General features: G+C 46.2%; 1 protein-coding gene across 2 annotated transcripts in view; it reads right to left on the bottom strand.

The window, feature by feature from the left end:
- Nucleotides 1-20196, bottom strand: part of LOC134945700 (guanylate-binding protein 1-like) — a 201873-nt gene that overhangs the window by 129525 nt on the left and 52152 nt on the right. For both annotated transcript variants that reach the window (XM_063935144.1, XM_063935145.1), the window contains exons 6-8: nucleotides 18075-18149; nucleotides 16706-16933; nucleotides 4958-5238 (exon numbers count right to left, since the gene is read on the bottom strand). In XM_063935144.1, the coding sequence (XP_063791214.1) occupies nucleotides 4958-5238; nucleotides 16706-16933; nucleotides 18075-18149 (584 nt within the window). The remainder of the gene's footprint in view (nucleotides 1-4957; nucleotides 5239-16705; nucleotides 16934-18074; nucleotides 18150-20196) is intronic.

The raw sequence follows: 20196 nt of genomic DNA, 5'->3' as shown, positions 1-20196 counted from the left end.
ATAGATAAAACCAGTGCTAGTGGCTGCCAATCATAAACAATTTGGATAGATAGAAGTGTATCCTGTCCCAAACAACATGACTGAACCTAAGGATAACATATAAACACAGTTTAATTAATGTAATATTTTTTCTAAATTTCTCAATAAAAAACTTGGCCTAGGGATGGCGTGAAAAAAATTCTGATGTTCTAGGGTATCATGGTTCAAAAAAGTTTGGGAACCACTGGTCTAGGAACAAAAAAAGGCCCACGTTAAGTGATTTTATCTTTTTTGGTAAATTTTTGAAAAAAATCCACATCCAAAGCCAGTCATGGTGGTTTTGCAAATCAAAAGCCTGACAACGAATCAGAGCCAAATAGAATCCAGCAAAAATGGTCCTGCGCACATCTCTAATTGCTATAGGTCATCCACACAACTGAAGATATTCCAAGTGACATAATAATGACATCACCGGGTTTCCTAGCAATGCCAGACACTGTATACAGACTCAGTCATCACTGTTACATTCAGTACAGTGACACAGCATTCACTTGCAGTATGTAGAGTCTGATTACAATGATAGCAGCATACAAAGGACCATGTGGCCACCATTAGTATTGGGGACATGGAGGGGCTGGCACAGACACCAAATCGCAGGCGTAAAATTGATTCAAATAAAAAAACGCAATTACATGTATATGCAAAGATCACTGGTGCCGAGAGGGGGGGGGTGAAGCAGGTACTAATTACCCAGGCCCGGACTTACCGGAGGGGCCTGGTGGTGGCCCAAGTCCACTGCCCCTTTTCAAGCATATACTTACCTTCATCTAAGAAGCAGGTCCCTATGCCACGGTCGGTGCCATCTTCCCAGTGACATCTTTGGGAAGATGTCACCACACATTGGGGTATATTTACTAAGCTCCCGATTTTGACCGAGATGCCGTTTTTTCTTCAAAGTGTCATCTCGGTTAATCTCGGTCATTTACTAAACACTAATCACGGCAGTGATGAGGGCATTCGTAATTTTTTGCTAGTTCAGGTAAAAAATTACGAATGAATACACCATCGGTCAAATTACGCCTGTTTAGATATGAATCTCGGTCATTTACTAAGAAGTGCAAAGCAAAAAAACACAAAACACTGCCGTGAAAAATTCCAACTCGTAAAAAAGTCCTAAAAAAAACAGACCTGCTTTTTTTTTCCGTGATTTGAGATGCATGCAGGGATCCATGAGATCCGTGCATGTACATCAGTGGGAAGGGGTGGGAAAGTGCTTATTTTTGCCAAAAAAATTGCGTGGGGTCCCCCCTCCTAAGCATAACCAGCCTCGGGCTCTTTGAGCCGATCCTGGTTGCAGAAATATGGGGAAAAAAATGACAGGGGTTCCCCCATATTTAAGCAACCAGCATCGGGCTCTGCGCCTGGTCCTGGTCCCAAAAATACGGGGGACAAAAAGAGTAGGGGTCCCCCGTATTTTTAAAACCAGCACCGGGCTCCACTAGCTGGACAGATAATGCCACAGCCGGGGGTCACTTTTATACAGCGCCCTGCGGCCGTGGCATCAAAAATCCAACTAGTCACCCCTGGCCGGGGTACCCTGGGGGAGTGGGGACCCCTTCAATCAAGGGGTCCCCCCCCCCCAGCCACCCAAGGGCCAGGGGTGAAGCCCGAGGCTGTCCCCCCCCATCCAATGGGCTGCGGATGGGGAGGCTGATAGCCATTTGTGATAATGAAAAGATATTGTTTTTAGTAGCAGTACTACAAGTCCCAGCAAGCCTCCCCCGCATGCTGGTACTTGGAGAACCACAAGTACCAGCATGCGGCGGAAAAACGGGCCCGCTGGTACCTGTAGTACTACCACTAAAAAAATACCCAAAAAAACACAAGACACACACACCGTGAAAGTATAATTTTATTACATACATACACACATACATACATACTTACCTTATGTTCTCACGCAGGTCGGTCCTCTTCTCCAGTAGAATCCAAGGGCTACCTGTTGAAGAAATTCTACTCACCAGATCCATGGGTCCAGGCTCCTCGGCAAATCCAGGGTTAATCCACGTACTTGAATAAATAAAAAAAAACGGTGTCCCGACCACGAACTGAAAGGGGACCCATGTTTGCACATGGGTCACCTTCCCACGAATGCCAGAAACCCACTTTGACTTCTGTCTAAGTGGGTTTCTTCAGCCAATCAGGGAGTGCCACGTTGTAGCACTCTCCTGATCAGCTGTGTGCTGCTGTCCTCACTGACAGGCGGCACACGGCAGTGTTACAATGTAGCGCCTATGCGCTCCATTGTAACCAATGCTGGGAACTTTCTGCTCAGCGGTGACGTCACTTTAGGTCAACCGCAGGGCAGAAAGTTCCCATCATTGGTTACAATGTAGCGCATAGGCGCTACATTGTAACACTGCCGTGTGCTGCCAGTCAGTGAGGACAGGAGCACACAGCTGATCAGGAGAGTGCTACAACGTGGCACTCCCTGATTGGCTGAAGAAACCCACTTAGTCAGAAGGCAAAGTGGGTTTCTTGCATTCGTGGAAAGGTGACCCATGTGCAAACATGGGTCACCTTTCAGTTCGAGGTCGGGCAACCGTTTTTTTGTTTTATTCAAGTACGTGGATTACCCCTGGATTTGCCGAGGAGCCTGGACCACTGGATCTGGTGAGTAGAATTTCTTCAACAGGTAGCCCTTGGATTCTACTGGAGAAGAGGACCGACCTGCGTGAGAACATAAGGTAAGTATGTATGTATGTGTGTATGTATGTAATAAAATTATACTTTCACGGTGTGTGTGTCTTGTGTTTTTTTGGGTATTTTTTTAGTGGTAGTACTACAGGTACCAGCGGGCCCGTTTTTCCGCCGCATGCTGGTACTTGTGGTTCTCCAAGTACCAGCATGCGGGGGAGGCTTGCTGGGACTTGTAGTACTGCTACTAAAAACAATATCTTTTCATTATCACAAATGGCTATCAGCCTCCCCATCCGCAGCCCATTGGATGGGGGGGGGCAGCCTCGGGCTTCACCCCTGGCCCTTGGGTGGCTGGGGGGGGGGGACCCCTTGATTGAAGGGGTCCCCACTCCCCCAGGGTACCCCGGCCAGGTGTGACTAGTTGGATTTTTGATGCCACGGCCGCAGGGCACTGTATAAAAGTGACCCCCGGCTGTGGCATTATCTGTCCAGCTAGTGGAGCCCGGTGCTGGTTTTAAAAATACGGGGGACCCCTACTCTTTTTGTCCCCCGTATTTTTGGAACCAGGACCAGGCGCAGAGCCCGATGCTGGTTGCTTAAATATGGGGGAACCCCTGTCAATTTTGTCCCCATATTTCTGCAACCAGGATCGGCTCAAAGAGCCCGAGGCTGGTTATGCTTAGGAGGGGGGACCCCACGCATTTTTTTTTGGGGATTTTACATTGTTTAATTAAAAAAAAAAAAAATAAGAACCCCAGCACGGATCACACAGATCCGGCCGAGATTGATTGTAAAAAAAAACGGCAGTGTTTTGCTAATCACTGCCGTAAAAATAGGTAAAAAAAAACGAATGACATCGACATCGGAAGAAAAGAAAAACCCGAATACGACAGCTTAGTAAATCCATCGTAATCAATTCAAAAAGTTGCAGTTTTACACTGTCGATGTCATTCGTGATTGAACTTTGACCTTTTTTCGGAAATTACGAATCTTAGTAAATTTACCCCATTGAGAGCAAAGTCTCTGGAGAGTGCACATGCGCCATCTTCCCAAATATCGCTGGGTAGATGGAGGGACCCACTACCCGGAGCAAGCAAGGTAGGAAGTGGATTTGAATGGTGCTCCCGTGGAGTACGTGGTAGTGCTTCGTAGTCAAGGAATTCATATATTTTTAATACCGTTTATTTTTAGGAAGCGTGGACTTGCCACCTTTTAGGCCAGGCTCCACCGGGGCCTGGCGTGGCTCTCTACGGCCCTAGCAAAGATGCGTACAGTTTGGCAGGAGTTTAATAGGTGCCTGAATTATGACTGATATACATGAAAGACCCATGCCCTCCTCTTGAACCCATGTTTTATACTATTTATTTAAAGTTAATTTGGAATGGAAATAACGTATCCAATACATTTGAAAGAAAGTAAAAACACAAATGGGGCAGATTCTGAGTTGCTTTTGTGTCTTTTGTCATAGTCGCAATTGCGACTAAATGCTAATGCTAGTAAGGACCCTACCCATGGTTATAAATGTGCAAGCACTGGGACCACTTTGAGTGTCTCTAGATGATATAACACTGCTTGGTGCATATCGGTTGCATCATAGAAACTTGCCCCATCCCTATGGTAAGTGCATATTTTCTGTCTGAGTGTGGTCTCCACTCTTAGTGGTTAAGTGTCTGAGGCCCTGATTCACTAATGTGATCCTCAGCACAGTTTCCCAATATTTGAGGACTGGGCACGCGCAGAGCAGGTCCTACGATCGCTTTAGTAAAATGCAAATGTGTCTGCCTGAGTGACGGGGTGGGACGGGGGCAGTCGGCATTCTGGAAAACTGGAGCAAGATGCTCCCATTTTCTGGGTGTGGCGATGCCAAGGACTGCACGGTGCATGCAGTTTCCTTGGCCTCACTAGTCCCTTCAGCGATGGTAAGGCTGAGTAAACTGAAGCTTACTCAGCCTTCCGTTGCAGATGAACATCGCAACACCCGCAAATATGGCTTTACCAGGTTTAAATATGTTTTCTTTTCCCAGTCTGCATCTGTCAGCAGTTACACAAACACATCCTTACTGTTCTCATCTTATGTTAGAAAGATTCGTCCCACCTGTCCAGGCGCAGGCTTGCAAAAGTGGCCAACTCACACAAGTTTGTATGTGTGCACATTGCCACATGATGTAATAATCTCTATACCTCATCCCCAGGGACTCCAGCCTGAGATAAAGGCAATGTGGTCAGTTCAGAGCTGGTTGTGGTGACTTTATCATGTGTATGTGTGGAGCAGACTCACCAGGAATTCTTTCAGGTACAGTAGCATGTTGTCCTTGAAGGCCATTTCCAAGAATATCTGAAGAGCTTCATTATTACACTGCCTTCTCAGCTCCATAAATTCATCAAGTGTCTCAGTAAGGAACACAACGCGCTCCTTCATCTTGGCTTCATAGTATTGCGTGGCGTTCCGCACAGCTGCCTTGTTTTGTGCATCAGATATTTTTACCTCTACATTCTCAATGCAGGCGACATTGGAGGAGCCTATAGATTCTACGTACAGCTGGGCCAGGTCTCCTAACACTGAAAATGGGAAACAAAATTATGTGACATTATCCAGGTGTCAGCTACCAGGATGACAGGCGCAGCTGAGCTTAAACTTCTTCAATGCATTGGGCTTTGTAACATAAAATGTTGAGATAAGGATCTGAGTTGTTTATTTGAGCTTCAGGGCCTCATTCTGAGTGGAACCTTATGCCAATATGCATGCTGTTGTTGTAACTAATGACCATGTGTGTAAGTCGTAATACCTCATGGAGATGCCAAACGAATTTAGGTGCAGGGAGTGTAGCTTTTCATGGGAGTTCCTGGGGGTTGCTTGGCGTGTCATGGGCAGGTTGTGTCTAAAGATGCAGAGCCACTCTACAAGTTTGATGGTGTATCTGATGGTGTGTCTAAAAGATGCACTGAGACAGATTTGTACCTCTACAATAGGGCATCTCACTATGAACAAAATCAGCTGTGGCATTAGCATAAAAATGCACACGAGGCTGTGACAAAACACACAGCCACATCTGCGTCTGACTCAGAATCAGGCGCTCAATGACCTGTGTGTTCTATTATTATTATTATTATTATTATTATTATTATTATTATCCTTTATTTATATGGTGCCACAAGGATTCTGCAGCGCCCAATTACACAGTACATAAATGAATAATCAAAACAAGAAAACAGTGACTTACAGTTGAATATAGGACAAGTACAGGGTATATCAACATAGCTGTATTAGCAGATGACATTGACATAAAGTGGGTTTGGTATCGAAGTGAGCCTGTGTGAAGTTTTGTAGAGAGGTGGAAAGTCTGAGGGTAGAGGTAGAGAATTCCAGAGAAAGGAAGCAGCACATGAGAAATCTTGAAGTCAGGATTGGGAGGAAGTAATCAGTAGGCAGGAGAGGCAGCGTGCATTAGCAGAGTGAAGAGGACAGGTGGGAGTATAAAGTGAGATAAGGTCAGAGATGTAAATTGGAGAGGAGCAAGTGAGGGCTTTGTAAGTGGGTGTGAGAAGCTTGATTTGGATTCTGAAAGGGAAGGGAAGCCAGGGAAGGCAGCACTGAGTATAGATTGGAGTGGAGAGAGGTATTTGTCAGGAATGCCAGTCAGGAGGAGATTACAGTAGTCCAGTCTGGAGATGACCAGTGAGGGAAAATGGTCTTAGTAGCATCCTGGGTGAGAAAGGGTCTGATCCTGGAAATATTTTTGATATGGAAATGGCAAGTTTGTGAGAGGTGCTGAATGTGTGGTTTGGAGGAGAGGGAGAGGTCAAGGATTACTCCAAGACAGGGCACTTGGGGGCTACAGGAGATAATAGTTCCATCAATAGATAATGACATTTTGGGAGGTGAGGTTGTGCGGGAGGGTCAGAAGATGATCAGCTCAGTTTTAGACATGTTAAGTTTAAGAAAGCGCTGGGACATCCAGGAAGAGATTGCAGAGAGACAGTTAGAGATACGAGTGAGGAGAGCAGGGGAGAGGTCTGGGGAGGAAACGGTAGATTTGAGCCTCACCAGCATAGAGAGGATATTGTAAGTTAAAAGAGCTAATGAGTTTGCCTAAAGAAAACATAGAGAAAAAGAAAAGGAGAGAACCAAGAACAGAACCTTGTGGGACACCTACAGTTAGTGGAAGTGGGGGAATAGAGTCATGAGAGGAGGCAGAAAAGGAACGGTCAGAAATGTAGTAGGCAGCCAGACGAGGGCAGAATCACACAGACCAAGGGAGTGAAGGATTTGCAGAAAGAGAGGGTGGTTCATAGTGTCAAAAGCAGCAGAGACATCAAGAAGAATAAGCAGAGAATAGTGGCCCTTAGATATAGTAGTAGTGACCCTTCTATCCAGGAAAGCATTAGCCATGGCAGACAGAATGCAGTCTCCTGTTGTTGGTGCAGGGGTGACATTAATATGGGACTCAAAGGTTTAGAAGACCCTCCTCTAAGGCCTGACTAAACTATTCCTAGGTCAGAAACTTGTCTATTGAGTTCCTGGAATTGTCCGTTATGCACTGCGTGGCATACTGTAAACTGGAGGCACTGTGTGACCTCATCTTGTTGTCAGCACTGCCCCCACTTGCATCCTGCCCATGCCCACTATGGGAATGCACAGTACATGTGCAGCAGTGTGATTTTGGGGTGGGGCAGAGTGTATATTAGATTGTGTATATAAAATTGAAACCAAAGGTGTACTTTCGATTTAAACAAATAGTTGGGTACCGCTTATAGCCCCACCTAATTGAGAGACAACTACAGTATTTTATTAAACTTTCTTCCAATGTAACAAAGACAGACTAAACAACCTTAAAATGCACTTAGAAAAATAAAATATGTCATCTATCTTGTCACATGTAAGAAAAGCAGCAGCCTCTGTACTTCTTACACACTGGGACAGGACTCAGGAGGACTCTGTGCGTGTGTGTGTGTGTGTTTGCGTGTGTATGTGCGTGTTTGTCTCTCTCTCTCTCCAGTCCCAAATGCTCTCATCAGATAACAGGTTACACAGAGCCTGTGGTTGGGAAGCACTGTGTTATCCTTCTCGAATTCTGGCTGCCAGGGTCTATCTTCTGCTGCTGCACAAGAGGGAGAGCCAGTAATGTCAGTGTGCTCTGGCTGGGGGGCCCGGGGTATATTGTCTGCTGTCCCTCCCCTCACCTTAATCCAGCTCTGTATGGGGCATTCTTGCAGGAGAGGTCTTATGACCCCTCTCCCACAGCTTCCGTCTAGCTCCCAATCTGACACTGTATGCATCTGCAGTGTCACATTCTTCCAGGGGAGTCTTTAACAAATGTGAAAGACTCCTCTGATATCCATGGGAAGTTAACTTGTAGGGGCAGTTGTTATTACACTGCAGTCCCAGTAAGTTACATTTGCTGTAGTACATACAGTAGCAGGGAGAATCACATAAAATGAGTCACAGTATCCTCACTGAAATGTACAATTGAAGAAATGGCTTTACTACTGTGATTTTTAGTACATTTGCCCCTTAGCTACTGTGTCTGTTATTTAATCATTTCAGGTACATAATAGTGATGAGCGCCTGAAATTTTTCGGGTTTTGTGTTTTGGTTTTGGGTTCGGTTCCGCGGCCGTGTTTTGGGTTCGACCGCGTTTTGGCAAAACCTCACCGAATTTTTTTTGTCGGATTCGGGTGTGTTTTGGATTCGGGTGTTTTTTTCAAAAAACCCTAAAAAAAAGCTTAAATCATAGAATTTGGGGGTCATTTTGATCCCATATTATTATTAACCTCAAAAACCATAATTTCCACTCATTTTCAGTCTATTCTGAATACCTCACACCTCAGAATATTATTTTTAGTCCTAAAATTTGCACCGAGGTCGCTGGATGACTAAGCTAAGCGACCCTAGTGGCCGACACAAACACCTGGCCCATCTAGGAGTGGCACTGCAGTGTCACGCAGGATGTCCCTTCCAAAAAACCCTCCCCAAACAGCACATGACGCAAAGAAAAAAAGAGGCGCAATGAGGTAGCTGTGTGAGTAAGATTAGCGACCCTAGTGGCCGACACAAACACCGGGCCCATTTAGGAGTGGCACTGCAGTGTCACGCAGGATGTCCCTTCCAAAAAACCCTCCCCAAACAGCACATGACGCAAAGAAAAAAAGAGGCGCAATGAGGTAGCTGTGTGAGTAAGATTAGCGACCCTAGTGGCCGACACAAACACCGGGCCCATCTAGGAGTGGCACTGCAGTGTCACGCAGGATGGCCCTTCCAAAAAACACTCCCCAAACAGCACATGACGCAAAGAAAAAAAGAGGCGCAATGAGGTAGCTGACTGTGTGAGTAAGATAAGCGACCCTAGTGGCCGACACAAACACCGGGCCCATTTAGGAGTGGCACTGCAGTGTCACGCAGGATGTCCCTTCCAAAAAACCCTCCCCAAACAGCACATGACGCAAAGAAAAAAAGAGGCGCAATGAGGTAGCTGTGTGAGTAAGATTAGCGACCCTAGTGGCCGACACAAACACCGGGCCCATCTAGGAGTGGCACTGCAGTGTCACGCAGGATGGCCCTTCCAAAAAACCCTCCCCAAACAGCACATGACGCAAAGAAAAAAAGAGGCGCAATGAGGTAGCTGTGTGAGTAAGATTAGCGACCCTAGTGGCCGACACAAACACCGGGCCCATCTAGGAGTGGCACTGCAGTGTCACGCAGGATGTCCCTTCCAAAAAACCCTCCCCAAACAGCACATGACGCAAAGAAAAAAAGAGGCGCAATGAGGTAGCTGACTGTGTGAGTAAGATAAGCGACCCTAGTGGCCGACACAAACACCGGGCCCATTTAGGAGTGGCACTGCAGTGTCACGCAGGATGTCCCTTCCAAAAAACCCTCCCCAAACAGCACATGACGCAAAGAAAAAAAGAGGCGCAATGAGGTAGCTGTGTGAGTAAGATTAGCGACCCTAGTGGCCGACACAAACACCGGGCCCATCTAGGAGTGGCACTGCAGTGTCACGCAGGATGTCCCTTCCAAAAAACCCTCCCCAAACAGCACATGACGCAAAGAAAAAAAGAGGCGCAATGAGGTAGCTGACTGTGTGAGTAAGATAAGCGACCCTAGTGGCCGACACAAACACCGGGCCCATTTAGGAGTGGCACTGCAGTGTCACGCAGGATGTCCCTTCCAAAAAACCCTCCCCAAACAGCACATGACGCAAAGAAAAAAAGAGGCGCAATGAGGTAGCTGACTGTGTGAGTAAGATAAGCGACCCTAGTGGCCGACACAAACACCGGGCCCATCTAGGAGTGGCACTGCAGTGTCACGCAGGATGTCCCTTCCAAAAAACCCTCCCCAAACAGCACATGACGCAAAGAAAAAAAGAGGCGCAATGAGGTAGCTGTGTGAGTAAGATTAGCGACCCTAGTGGCCGACACAAACACCGGGCCCATCTAGGAGTGGCACTGCAGTGTCACGCAGGATGTCCCTTCCAAAAAACCCTCCCCAAACAGCACATGACGCAAAGAAAAAAAGAGGCGCAATGAGGTAGCTGACTGTGTGAGTAAGATAAGCGACCCTAGTGGCCGACACAAACACCGGGCCCATTTAGGAGTGGCACTGCAGTGTCACGCAGGATGTCCCTTCCAAAAAACCCTCCCCAAACAGCACATGACGCAAAGAAAAAAAGAGGCGCAATGAGGTAGCTGACTGTGTGAGTAAGATAAGCGACCCTAGTGGCCGACACAAACACCGGGCCCATCTAGGAGTGGCACTGCAGTGTCACGCAGGATGTCCCTTCCAAAAAACCCTCCCCAAACAGCACATGACGCAAAGAAAAAAAGAGGCGCAATGAGGTAGCTGTGTGAGTAAGATTAGCGACCCTAGTGGCCGACACAAACACCGGGCCCATTTAGGAGTGGCACTGCAGTGTCACGCAGGATGTCCCTTCCAAAAAACCCTCCCCAAACAGCACATGACGCAAAGAAAAAGAAAAGAAAAAAGAGGTGCAAGATGGAATTGTCCTTGGGCCCTCCCACACACCCTTATGTTGTATAAACAGGACATGCACACTTTAACCAACCCATCATTTCAGTGACAGGGTCTGCCACACGACTGTGACTGATATGACGGGTTGGTTTGGACCCCCACCAAAAAAGAAGCAATTAATCTCTCCTTGCACAAACTGGCTCTACAGAGGCAAGATGTCCACCTCATCATCATCCTCCGATATATCACCGTGTACATCCCCCTCCTCACAGATTATCAATTCGTCCCCACTGGAATCCACCATCTCAGCTCCCTGTGTACTTTGTGGAGGCAATTGCTGCTGGTCAATGTCTCCGCGGAGGAATTGATTATAATTCATTTTAATGAACATCATCTTCTCCACATTTTCTGGATGTAACCTCGTATGCCGATTGCTGACAAGGTGAGCGGCGGCACTAAACACTCTTTCGGAGTACACACTTGTGGGAGGGCAACTTAGGTAGAATAAAGCCAGTTTGTGCAATGGCCTCCAAATTGCCTCTTTTTCCTGCCAGTATAAGTATGGACTGTGTGACGTGCCTACTTGGATGCGGTCACTCATATAATCCTCCACCATTCTTTCAATGGTGAGAGAATCATATGCAGTGACAGTAGACGACATGTCCGTAATCGTTGTCAGGTCCTTCAGTCCGGACCAGATGTCAGCATCAGCAGTCGCTCCAGACTGCCCTGCATCACCGCCAGCGGGTGGGCTCGGAATTCTGAGCCTTTTCCTCGCACCCCCAGTTGCGGGAGAATGTGAAGGAGGAGATGTTGACAGGTCGCGTTCCGCTTGACTTGACAATTTTCTCACCAGCAGGTCTTTCAACCCCAGCAGACTTGTGTCTGCCGGAAAGAGAGATCCAAGGTAGGCTTTAAATCTAGGATCGAGCATGGTGGCCAAAATGTAGTGCTCTGATTTCAACAGATTGACCACCCGTGAATCCTTGTTAAGCGAATTAAGGGCTCCATCCACAAGTCCCACATGCCTAGCGGAATCGCTCCGTGTTAGCTCCTCCTTCAATGTCTCCAGCTTCTTCTGCAAAAGCCTGATGAGGGGAATGACCTGACTCAGGCTGGCAGTGTCTGAACTGACTTCACGTGTGGCAAGTTCAAAGGGCAGCAGAACCTTGCACAACGTTGAAATCATTCTCCTCTGCGCTTGAGACAGGTGCATTCCACCTCCTATATCGTGCTCAATTGTATAGGCTTGAATGGCCTTTTGCTGCTCCTCCAACCTCTGAAGCATATAGAGGGTTGAATTCCACCTCATTACCACTTCTTGCTTCAGATGATGGCAGGGCAGGTTCAGTAGTTTTTGGTGGTGCTCCAGTCTTCTGTACGTGGTGCCTGTACGCCGAAAGTGTCCCGCAATTCTTCTGGCCACCGACAGCATCTCTTGCACGCCCCTGTCGTTTTTTAAATAATTCTGCACCACCAAATTCAAGGTATGTGCAAAACATGGGACGTGCTGGAATTTGCCCATATTTAATGCACACACAATATTGCTGGCGTTGTCCGATGCCACAAATCCACAGGAGAGTCCAATTGGGGTAAGCCATTCCGCGATGATCTTCCTCAGTTGCCGTAAGAGGTTTTCAGCTGTGTGCGTATTCAGGAAGGCGGTGATACAAAGCGTAGCCTGCCTAGGAAAGAGTTGGCGTTTGCGAGATGCTGCTACTGGTGCCGCCGCTGCTGTTCTTGTAGCGGGAGTCCATACATCTACCCAGTGGGCTGTCACAGTCATATAGTCCTGACCCTGCCCTGCTCCACTTGTCCACATGTCCGTGGTTAAGTGGACATTGGGTACAGCTGCATTTTTTAGGACACTGGTGACTCTTTTTCTGAGGTCTGTGTAAATTTTCGGTATCGCCTGCCTAGAGAAATGGAACCTAGATGGTATTTGGTACCGGGGACACAGTACCTCCAACAAGTCTCTAGTTGGCTCTGCAGTAATGATGGATACCGGAACCACGTTTCTCACCACCCAGGATGCCAAGGCCTCAGTTATCCGCTTTGCAGTACGATGACTGCTGTGATATTTCATCTTCCTTGCAAAGGACTGTTGGACAGTCAATTGCTTGGTGGAAGTAGTAAAAGTGGTCTTACGACTTCCCCTCTGGGATGACCATCGACTCCCAGCAGCAACAACAGCAGCGCCAGCAGCAGTAGGCGTTACACGCAAGGATGCATCGGAGGAATCCCAGGCAGGAGAGGACTCGTCAGAATTGCCAGTGACATGGCCTGCAGGACTATTGGCATTCCTGGGGAAGGAGGAAATTGACACTGAGGGAGTTGGTGGGGTGGTTTGCGTGAGCTTGGTTACAAGAGGAAGGGATTTACTGGTCAGTGGACTGCTTCCGCTGTCACCCAAAGTTTTTGAACTTGTCACTGACTTATTATGAATGCGCTGCAGGTGACGTATAAGGGAGGATGTTCCGAGGTGGTTAACGTCCTTACCCCTACTTATTACAGCTTGACAAAGGGAACACACGGCTTGACACCTGTTGTCCGCATTTCTGTTGAAATACCCCCACACCGAAGAGCTGATTTTTTTGGTATTTTCACCAGGCATGTCAACGGCCATATTCCTCCCACGGACAACAGGTGTCTCCCCGGGTGCCTGACTTAAACAAACCACCTCACCATCAGAATCCTCCTGGTCAATTTCCTCCCCAGCGCCAGCAACACCCATATCCTCCTCATCCTGGTGTATTTCAACACTGACATCTTCAATCTGACTATCAGGAACTGGACTGCGGGTGCTCCTTCCAGCACTTGCAGGGGGCGTGCAAATGGTGGAAGGCGCATGCCCTTCACTTCCAGTGTTGGGAAGGTCAGGCATCGCAACCGACACAATTGGACTCTCCTTGTGGATTTGGGATTTCGAAGAACGCACAGTTCTTTGCGGTGCTACTGCTTTTGCCAGCTTGAGTCTTTTCATTTTTCTAGCGAGAGGCTGAGTGCCTCCATCCTCATGTGAAGCTGAACCACTAGCCATGAACATAGGCCAGGGCCTCAGCCGTTCCTTGCCACTCCGTGTGGTAAATGGCATATTGGCAAGTTTACGCTTCTCCTCCGACAATTTTATTTTAGGTTTTGGAGTCCTTTTTTTACTGATATTTGGTGTTTTGGATTTGACATGCTCTGTACTATGACATTGGGCATCGGCCTTGGCAGACGACGTTGCTGGCATTTCATCGTCTCGGCCATGACTAGTGGCAGCAGCTTCAGCACGAGGTGGAAGTGGATCTTGATCTTTCCCTAATTTTGGAACCTCAACATTTTTGTTCTCCATATTTTAATAGGCACAACTAAAAGGCACCTCAGGTAAACAATGGAGATGGATGGATACTAGTATACAATTATGGACGGACTGCCGAGTGCCGACACAGAGGTAGCTACAGCCGTGAACTACCGTACTGTACTGTGTCTGCTGCTAATATAGACTGGTTGATAAAGAGATGTAGTAGTATGTATAAGTATAAAGGAGAAAGAAAAAAAAACCACGGGTAGGTGGTATACAATTATGGACGGACTGCCGAGTGCCGACACAGAGGTAGCTACAGCCGTGAACTACCGTACTGTACTGTGTCTGCTGCTAATATAGTCTGGTTGATAAAGAGATGTAGTAGTATGTATGTATAAAGAAGAAAGAAAAAAAAACCTCGGGTAGGTGGTATACAATTATGGACGGACTGCCGAGTGCCGACACAGAGGTAGCTACAGCCGTGAACTACCGTACTGTACTGTGTCTGCTGCTAATATAGACTGGTTGATAAAGAGATGTAGTAGTATGTATGTATAAAGAAGAAAGAAAAAAAAACCTCGGGTAGGTGGTATACAATTATGGACGGACTGCCGAGTGCCGACACAGAGGTAGCTACAGCCGTGAACTACCGTACTGTACTGTGTCTGCTGCTAATATAGACTGGTTGATAAAGAGATGTAGTAGTATGTATGTATAAGTATAAAGAAGAAAGAAAAAAAAACCACGGGTAGGTGGTATACAATTATGGACGGACTGCCGAGTGCCGACACAGAGGTAGCTACAGCCGTGAACTACCGTACTGTACTGTGTCTGCTGCTAATATAGACTGGTTGATAAAGAGATGTAGTAGTATGTATGTATAAAGAAGAAAGAAAAAAAAACCACGGGTAGGTGGTATACAATTATGGACGGACTGCCGAGTGCCGACACAGAGGTAGCTACAGCCGTGAACTACCGTACTTTACTGTGTCTGCTGCTAATATAGACTGGTTGATAAAGAGATGTAGTAGTATGTATGTATAAGTATAAAGAAGAAAGAAAAAAAAACCACGGGTAGGTGGTATACAATTATGGACGGACTGCCGAGTGCCGACACAGAGGTAGCTACAGCCGTGAACTACCGTACTGTACTGTGTCTGCTGCTAATATAGACTGGTTGATAAAGAGATGTAGTAGTATGTATGTATAAAGAAGAAAGAAAAAAAAACCTCGGGTAGGTGGTATACAATTATGGACGGACTGCCGAGTGCCGACACAGAGGTAGCTACAGCCGTGAACTACCGTACTGTACTGTGTCTGCTGCTAATATAGACTGGTTGATAAAGAGATGTAGTAGTATGTATGTATAAAGAAGAAAGAAAAAAAAACCACGGGTAGGTGGTATACAATTATGGACGGACTGCCGAGTGCCGACACAGAGGTAGCTACAGCCGTGAACTACCGTACTGTACTGTGTCTGCTGCTAATACAGACTGGTTGATAAAGAGATGTAGTAGTATGTATGTATAAAGAAGAAAGAAAAAAAAACCACGGGTAGGTGGTATACAATTATGGTCGGACTGCCGAGTGCCGACACAGAGGTAGCTACAGCCGTGGACTACCGTACTGTACTGTGTCTGCTGCTAATATAGACTGGTTGATAAAGAGATGTAGTAGTATGTATGTATAAAGAAGAAAGAAAAAAAAACCACGGGTAGGTGGTATACAATTATGGATGGACTGCCGAGTGCCGACACAGAGGTAGCTACAGCCGTGAACTACCGTACTGTGTCTGCTGCGACTGGATGATAAATAATGATATAAAAAATATATATATATCACTACTGCAGCCGGACAGGTATATATTATATAATGACGGACCTGCTGGACACTGTCTGTCAGCAGAATGAGTTTTTTATAGAATAAAAAAAAAAACACCACACAAGTGAAGTCACACGACGAGTGTTTAACTTTTTCAGGCAATCACAATATAGTATACTACTAACTATACTGGTGGTCAGTGTGGTCAGGTCACTGGTCAGTCACACTGGCAGTGGCACTCCTGCAGCAAAAGTGTGCACTGTTTAATTTTAATATAATATGTACTCCTGGCTCCTGCTATAACCTATAACTGGCACTGCAGTGCTCCCCAGTCTCCCCCACAATTATAAGCTGTGTGAGCTGAGCACAGTCAGATATATATACATAGATGATGCAGCACACTGGGCTGAGCAGTGCACACAGATATGGTATGTGACTGAGTCACTGTGTGTATCGTTTTTTTCAGGCAGAGAACTGATATATTAAATAAAACTGCACTGTCTGTCTGGTGGTCACTGTGGTCAGTCACTAGTAAACTCTGCACTCTCTACACTTCTACAGTACTCCTAAGCTCCAGTAAATCAGGTCAATCTCTCTCTCTCTCTCTCTCTCTTCTAATCTAAATGGAGAGGACGCCAGCCACGTCCTCTCCCTATCAATCTCAATGCACGTGTGAAAATGGCGGCGACGCGCGGCTCCTTATATAGAATCCGAGTCTCGCGAGAATCCGACAGCGTCATGATGACGTTCGGGCGCGCTCGGGTTAACCGAGCAAGGCGGGAGGATCCGAGTCTGCTCGGACCCGTGAAAAAAACCATGAAGTTCGGGCGGGTTCGGATTCAGAGAAACCGAACCCGCTCATCTCTAGTACATAACACAAAATGTAGCTGTCATGCAACGTTGCAGTACATTCTAAAAATATAGACCATTAAAATAAATATTCTCACCTCTCCCTGTGACCACATGTATTTTATCCAAGCATTTTACCTCAGCTGTCTCATAAATGTGGTCACAGAATTCCCGGGTTTGGGCTACAAATGCATCCTCATCCATCCTCTTGAGTATATGTCCATCCCCCGTAGAGAAGCCAAACACAAAACATTTGCGCGACTTGAAGTACATCCGGATGCAGTCTCTGCAGTTGTTACAATCTCGTACCTTCCTGTTGTTCCCCTCTGTAATCACAGGTGTATGGGACAGAAATAAAAAACATTTAATTATTAACCACATAACTGACAATTGTTTTCCCCCAAAACCGCTAAGTGAATTAGGTAAAGAACATGAATTTAACCTCAACCAAAATGATTTTAGTTGAAAAAAAAATATATATATTTTCTTTAATAAAAAAAAATCACCCCCCCCCCCCCCCTCAATATTGGAACATCAGTCAGCAACATCGGGGAACATCAGAAACATTGCGACTTTACATTTTACAGCCTGGGCAACCGGCAGGTACACGGAGGGGGCTTGAGGGCTGCAGCCGCTGCTGGGTGATCAGCAGGGCCGGATTAAGGGCCACATGGGCCTGGAGTCGAAAAAAATAAAGGGCGTATTGTGAGAAACAGGGGAGGTGTGATAAGTGCTGTGTGGGTGTGGCGCGAACCAAGTGGGCATGTACATCCCCTCCCCTACACTATCAGCTCCAATGTCCCATATAAAATAGCTATGATTTAGGGCAGACATATGGTCTCACCTGATGCCACCATGCCAGCAAGTGGTTAAACTATCCTATCATCTATACAAACCACCCTTAGGTACCCGCGGCCAGTACGTGGTAATAACGTAGCCTTGATCCCAGTTACAGTGATGGTAGAGGTCACTGGGGAATGAGCAGCACTTACAGAGAGTGGCGAGGGAGGTGGTTCCGCCCATTGCGACCAGTAAGATTATTACAGATTTCCAGGGCGGTTCAGGAAATTTAAAACACCTGACTGGGTAGTATGGACAGAGCCAACTTTATCCTATGCATCAGTTTTCATAAATTCCTATCATGGTGTCTGAAGTAAGAGATAGCTTTACATGGAACGCCAGTCAGTTACTATCGCTACACTTTAGAAATAAAACTGAAGATATTCTGTATCCTATAGATGCTTGGGATAGCAGCAGCTAAACATATCTTTGCAATCGCATGCAACCAATTTCTCTGAAATTCTATTACCTGATAGGTTCAGGTATGGTTACAGGTGATTTTTAGTGTGCTTGGGGGAAACCAGGGGGGAAAAAGTAACCCCCCCCCTCTCTGTCTGCTATCTTTCAAACATTTATCTCTCTCTAAAGCTTAATACATCTACCCTACTACTGTGAGATAAAATTTACCATTATATAGATCCAGGTAGGGAGGGCGGATTCCAAATGCAGCCCACCATATCCCATTCCGCTGAACATTGGAGTCTGGGGGAGAGGTAGAAGAAACTAGTTACGACCCTGGACATTAATATAAACATTGGTCTTTTTATACAGTGGAATACAGTATTGATATGTAACACTATAGATGGTCTATAGTGTAACCGGTATCAAACATATAATATAAATAAGTGGTCAGGAAATGCTTAAACATACCATAATAAATAAAGAAATACACAAACATAGTAGAGACAGATCTGCACTTTCTAAGAACACATTCTCCCACCTCATGGTAAGACTCCTGTCTCTTCTTCCTGGTAGCTACTCTCTGGTCCAGTGCATTGATTGAGGACTCAGATCCACACACTCAGCAAACTAAGTAGAAGAAGCTGCTATCACTGCACGTGCAGCAGCTCAGCTCTGTCCCTTACACTGCATGATGTGGCAGCAGCTCTAGTAATTGTATTATTTACCATTGCTATTGTCATAATTTAAGCCACTTGCCAAGAGAAAGGGGTTTTCCGGGCAACCGGAAACACCCTAATCTCTCCCCCGTTTTATTATGAGATCGACGAATTATCTGACATTGCCATACACTCTTGGATAACTGCTCTGTCTGTCTGAGTGTTAGTATATCCACTTTCATACCTGAACACAAGTTAAAGCATCTGTCGCGAACATGCTGGAGCGATAATTGCTGCTCCACTCCTATACGCTATAAAATTGGGCTTAATCTGAAACTACTCTAGTGTCTATAATCCATGAATTATAACAATCTCACAAATCTGGCTCAACTTTTATACATATGTGATGCCCTATAACCCACTGCATGCCTGGACTGTTGCCAGGGTTACAGAAGGACCTGATTGACAGTCAGAGGCATTCGGTAGGAGGGGTAGGGGCGGGTTGCCCCCATTTTCCGGGAGTGGCAAGACCAGGGACTGCGTCGCAAGACGCTGTTTCCTTGGCCCTGCAGGACACACTGCGATGGTAAGCCTGAGTACTTAGCCTGTCGACGCAGATGAACATCACGACTGATGGCCATGATGTTCATCACAGTAAATGCATGGAGAAAGTGGTATGCAGGAAGAAGGTGGTTTGCACCTCCTCCTGTATTTGCTGGTAGTAATTACAATCCTTACTGAATTAGGTCATAAATTCTTTGCACAACTTGCATCACTTCCATAAACATCAGACCTCATTAAAAGGAGATGAATATAAAGTAACTACAAACTTCAGGATTTAATTAAACCATTTAACGGCTGAGGCCCGTCCTGTTAAATGCACCCGGTGACATGAAAAAGTGAGCTTAACACTACTAAATAAAGACTTGGAGACATGAATTTGGCAGAAAAAACTTAACAGCTATTTATTTATTAGTATGATCTAAATGTATCTAATAATGCAGAATAAGGAGAATTGAGAGTATGCTGGCCAGAAAGAACGGCATTAAAAATAGTCTTACCCAGACCACACCAATGCTTTGTACAAATCCAGTAAAAAGACAAATACTAAAATGTCAAAGAAGGTATCTAATCAACCTTTACCTTGGCTACCCACCCGTATGGGTGGTGAGGCTGCCCCCGTTAGGGTGGCCCAGTAGATGTTATTGTTAGACAGTGGATCACTCTGCGGTCTGTCTCCGTTCCCAGCACTAAAGGCAGCTCCACTGCTCTAGTGTTTTCCCTCCTAGTGTTAGCTCAGTGCAGGAGGAGGTGCTTAGTGCACAGTCTGAGAGAGTACTTCCTGGGAGAGACAACTGCACTAACGTGCAGCTTCTGCTCTCCTCAGTGTGTGACCTTGTCTACTCTGCAGCCGCACCCTGTGTGTATACAGCCACATCCTGTGTGTACTGAGATGCTGTGTCACCGCTGTACTGCTTCACATGTATACTGTGAGTTCCTGCTGCAGAACATCTTTTATATACTACAAGCTGTTATCTCTGTTATGTGAATAAACCAATCATCCTGGTTAAGTGCCGTTGTGTGGACTAACATCCCTATCCGACACCACAACACTCTGCCAACAGGTTATGGGCCCAGGACCCCAAGTCGGAAAGGTATTCTAAAACAAAGGTACATAAATAAAAGTGCAG

Source organism: Pseudophryne corroboree, chromosome 7, assembly GCF_028390025.1.
Source record: "Pseudophryne corroboree isolate aPseCor3 chromosome 7, aPseCor3.hap2, whole genome shotgun sequence".
In the NCBI taxonomy this organism is placed as follows: domain Eukaryota; kingdom Metazoa; phylum Chordata; class Amphibia; order Anura; family Myobatrachidae; genus Pseudophryne; species Pseudophryne corroboree.
This window is presented reverse-complemented; position numbering and strand designations above follow the sequence as displayed.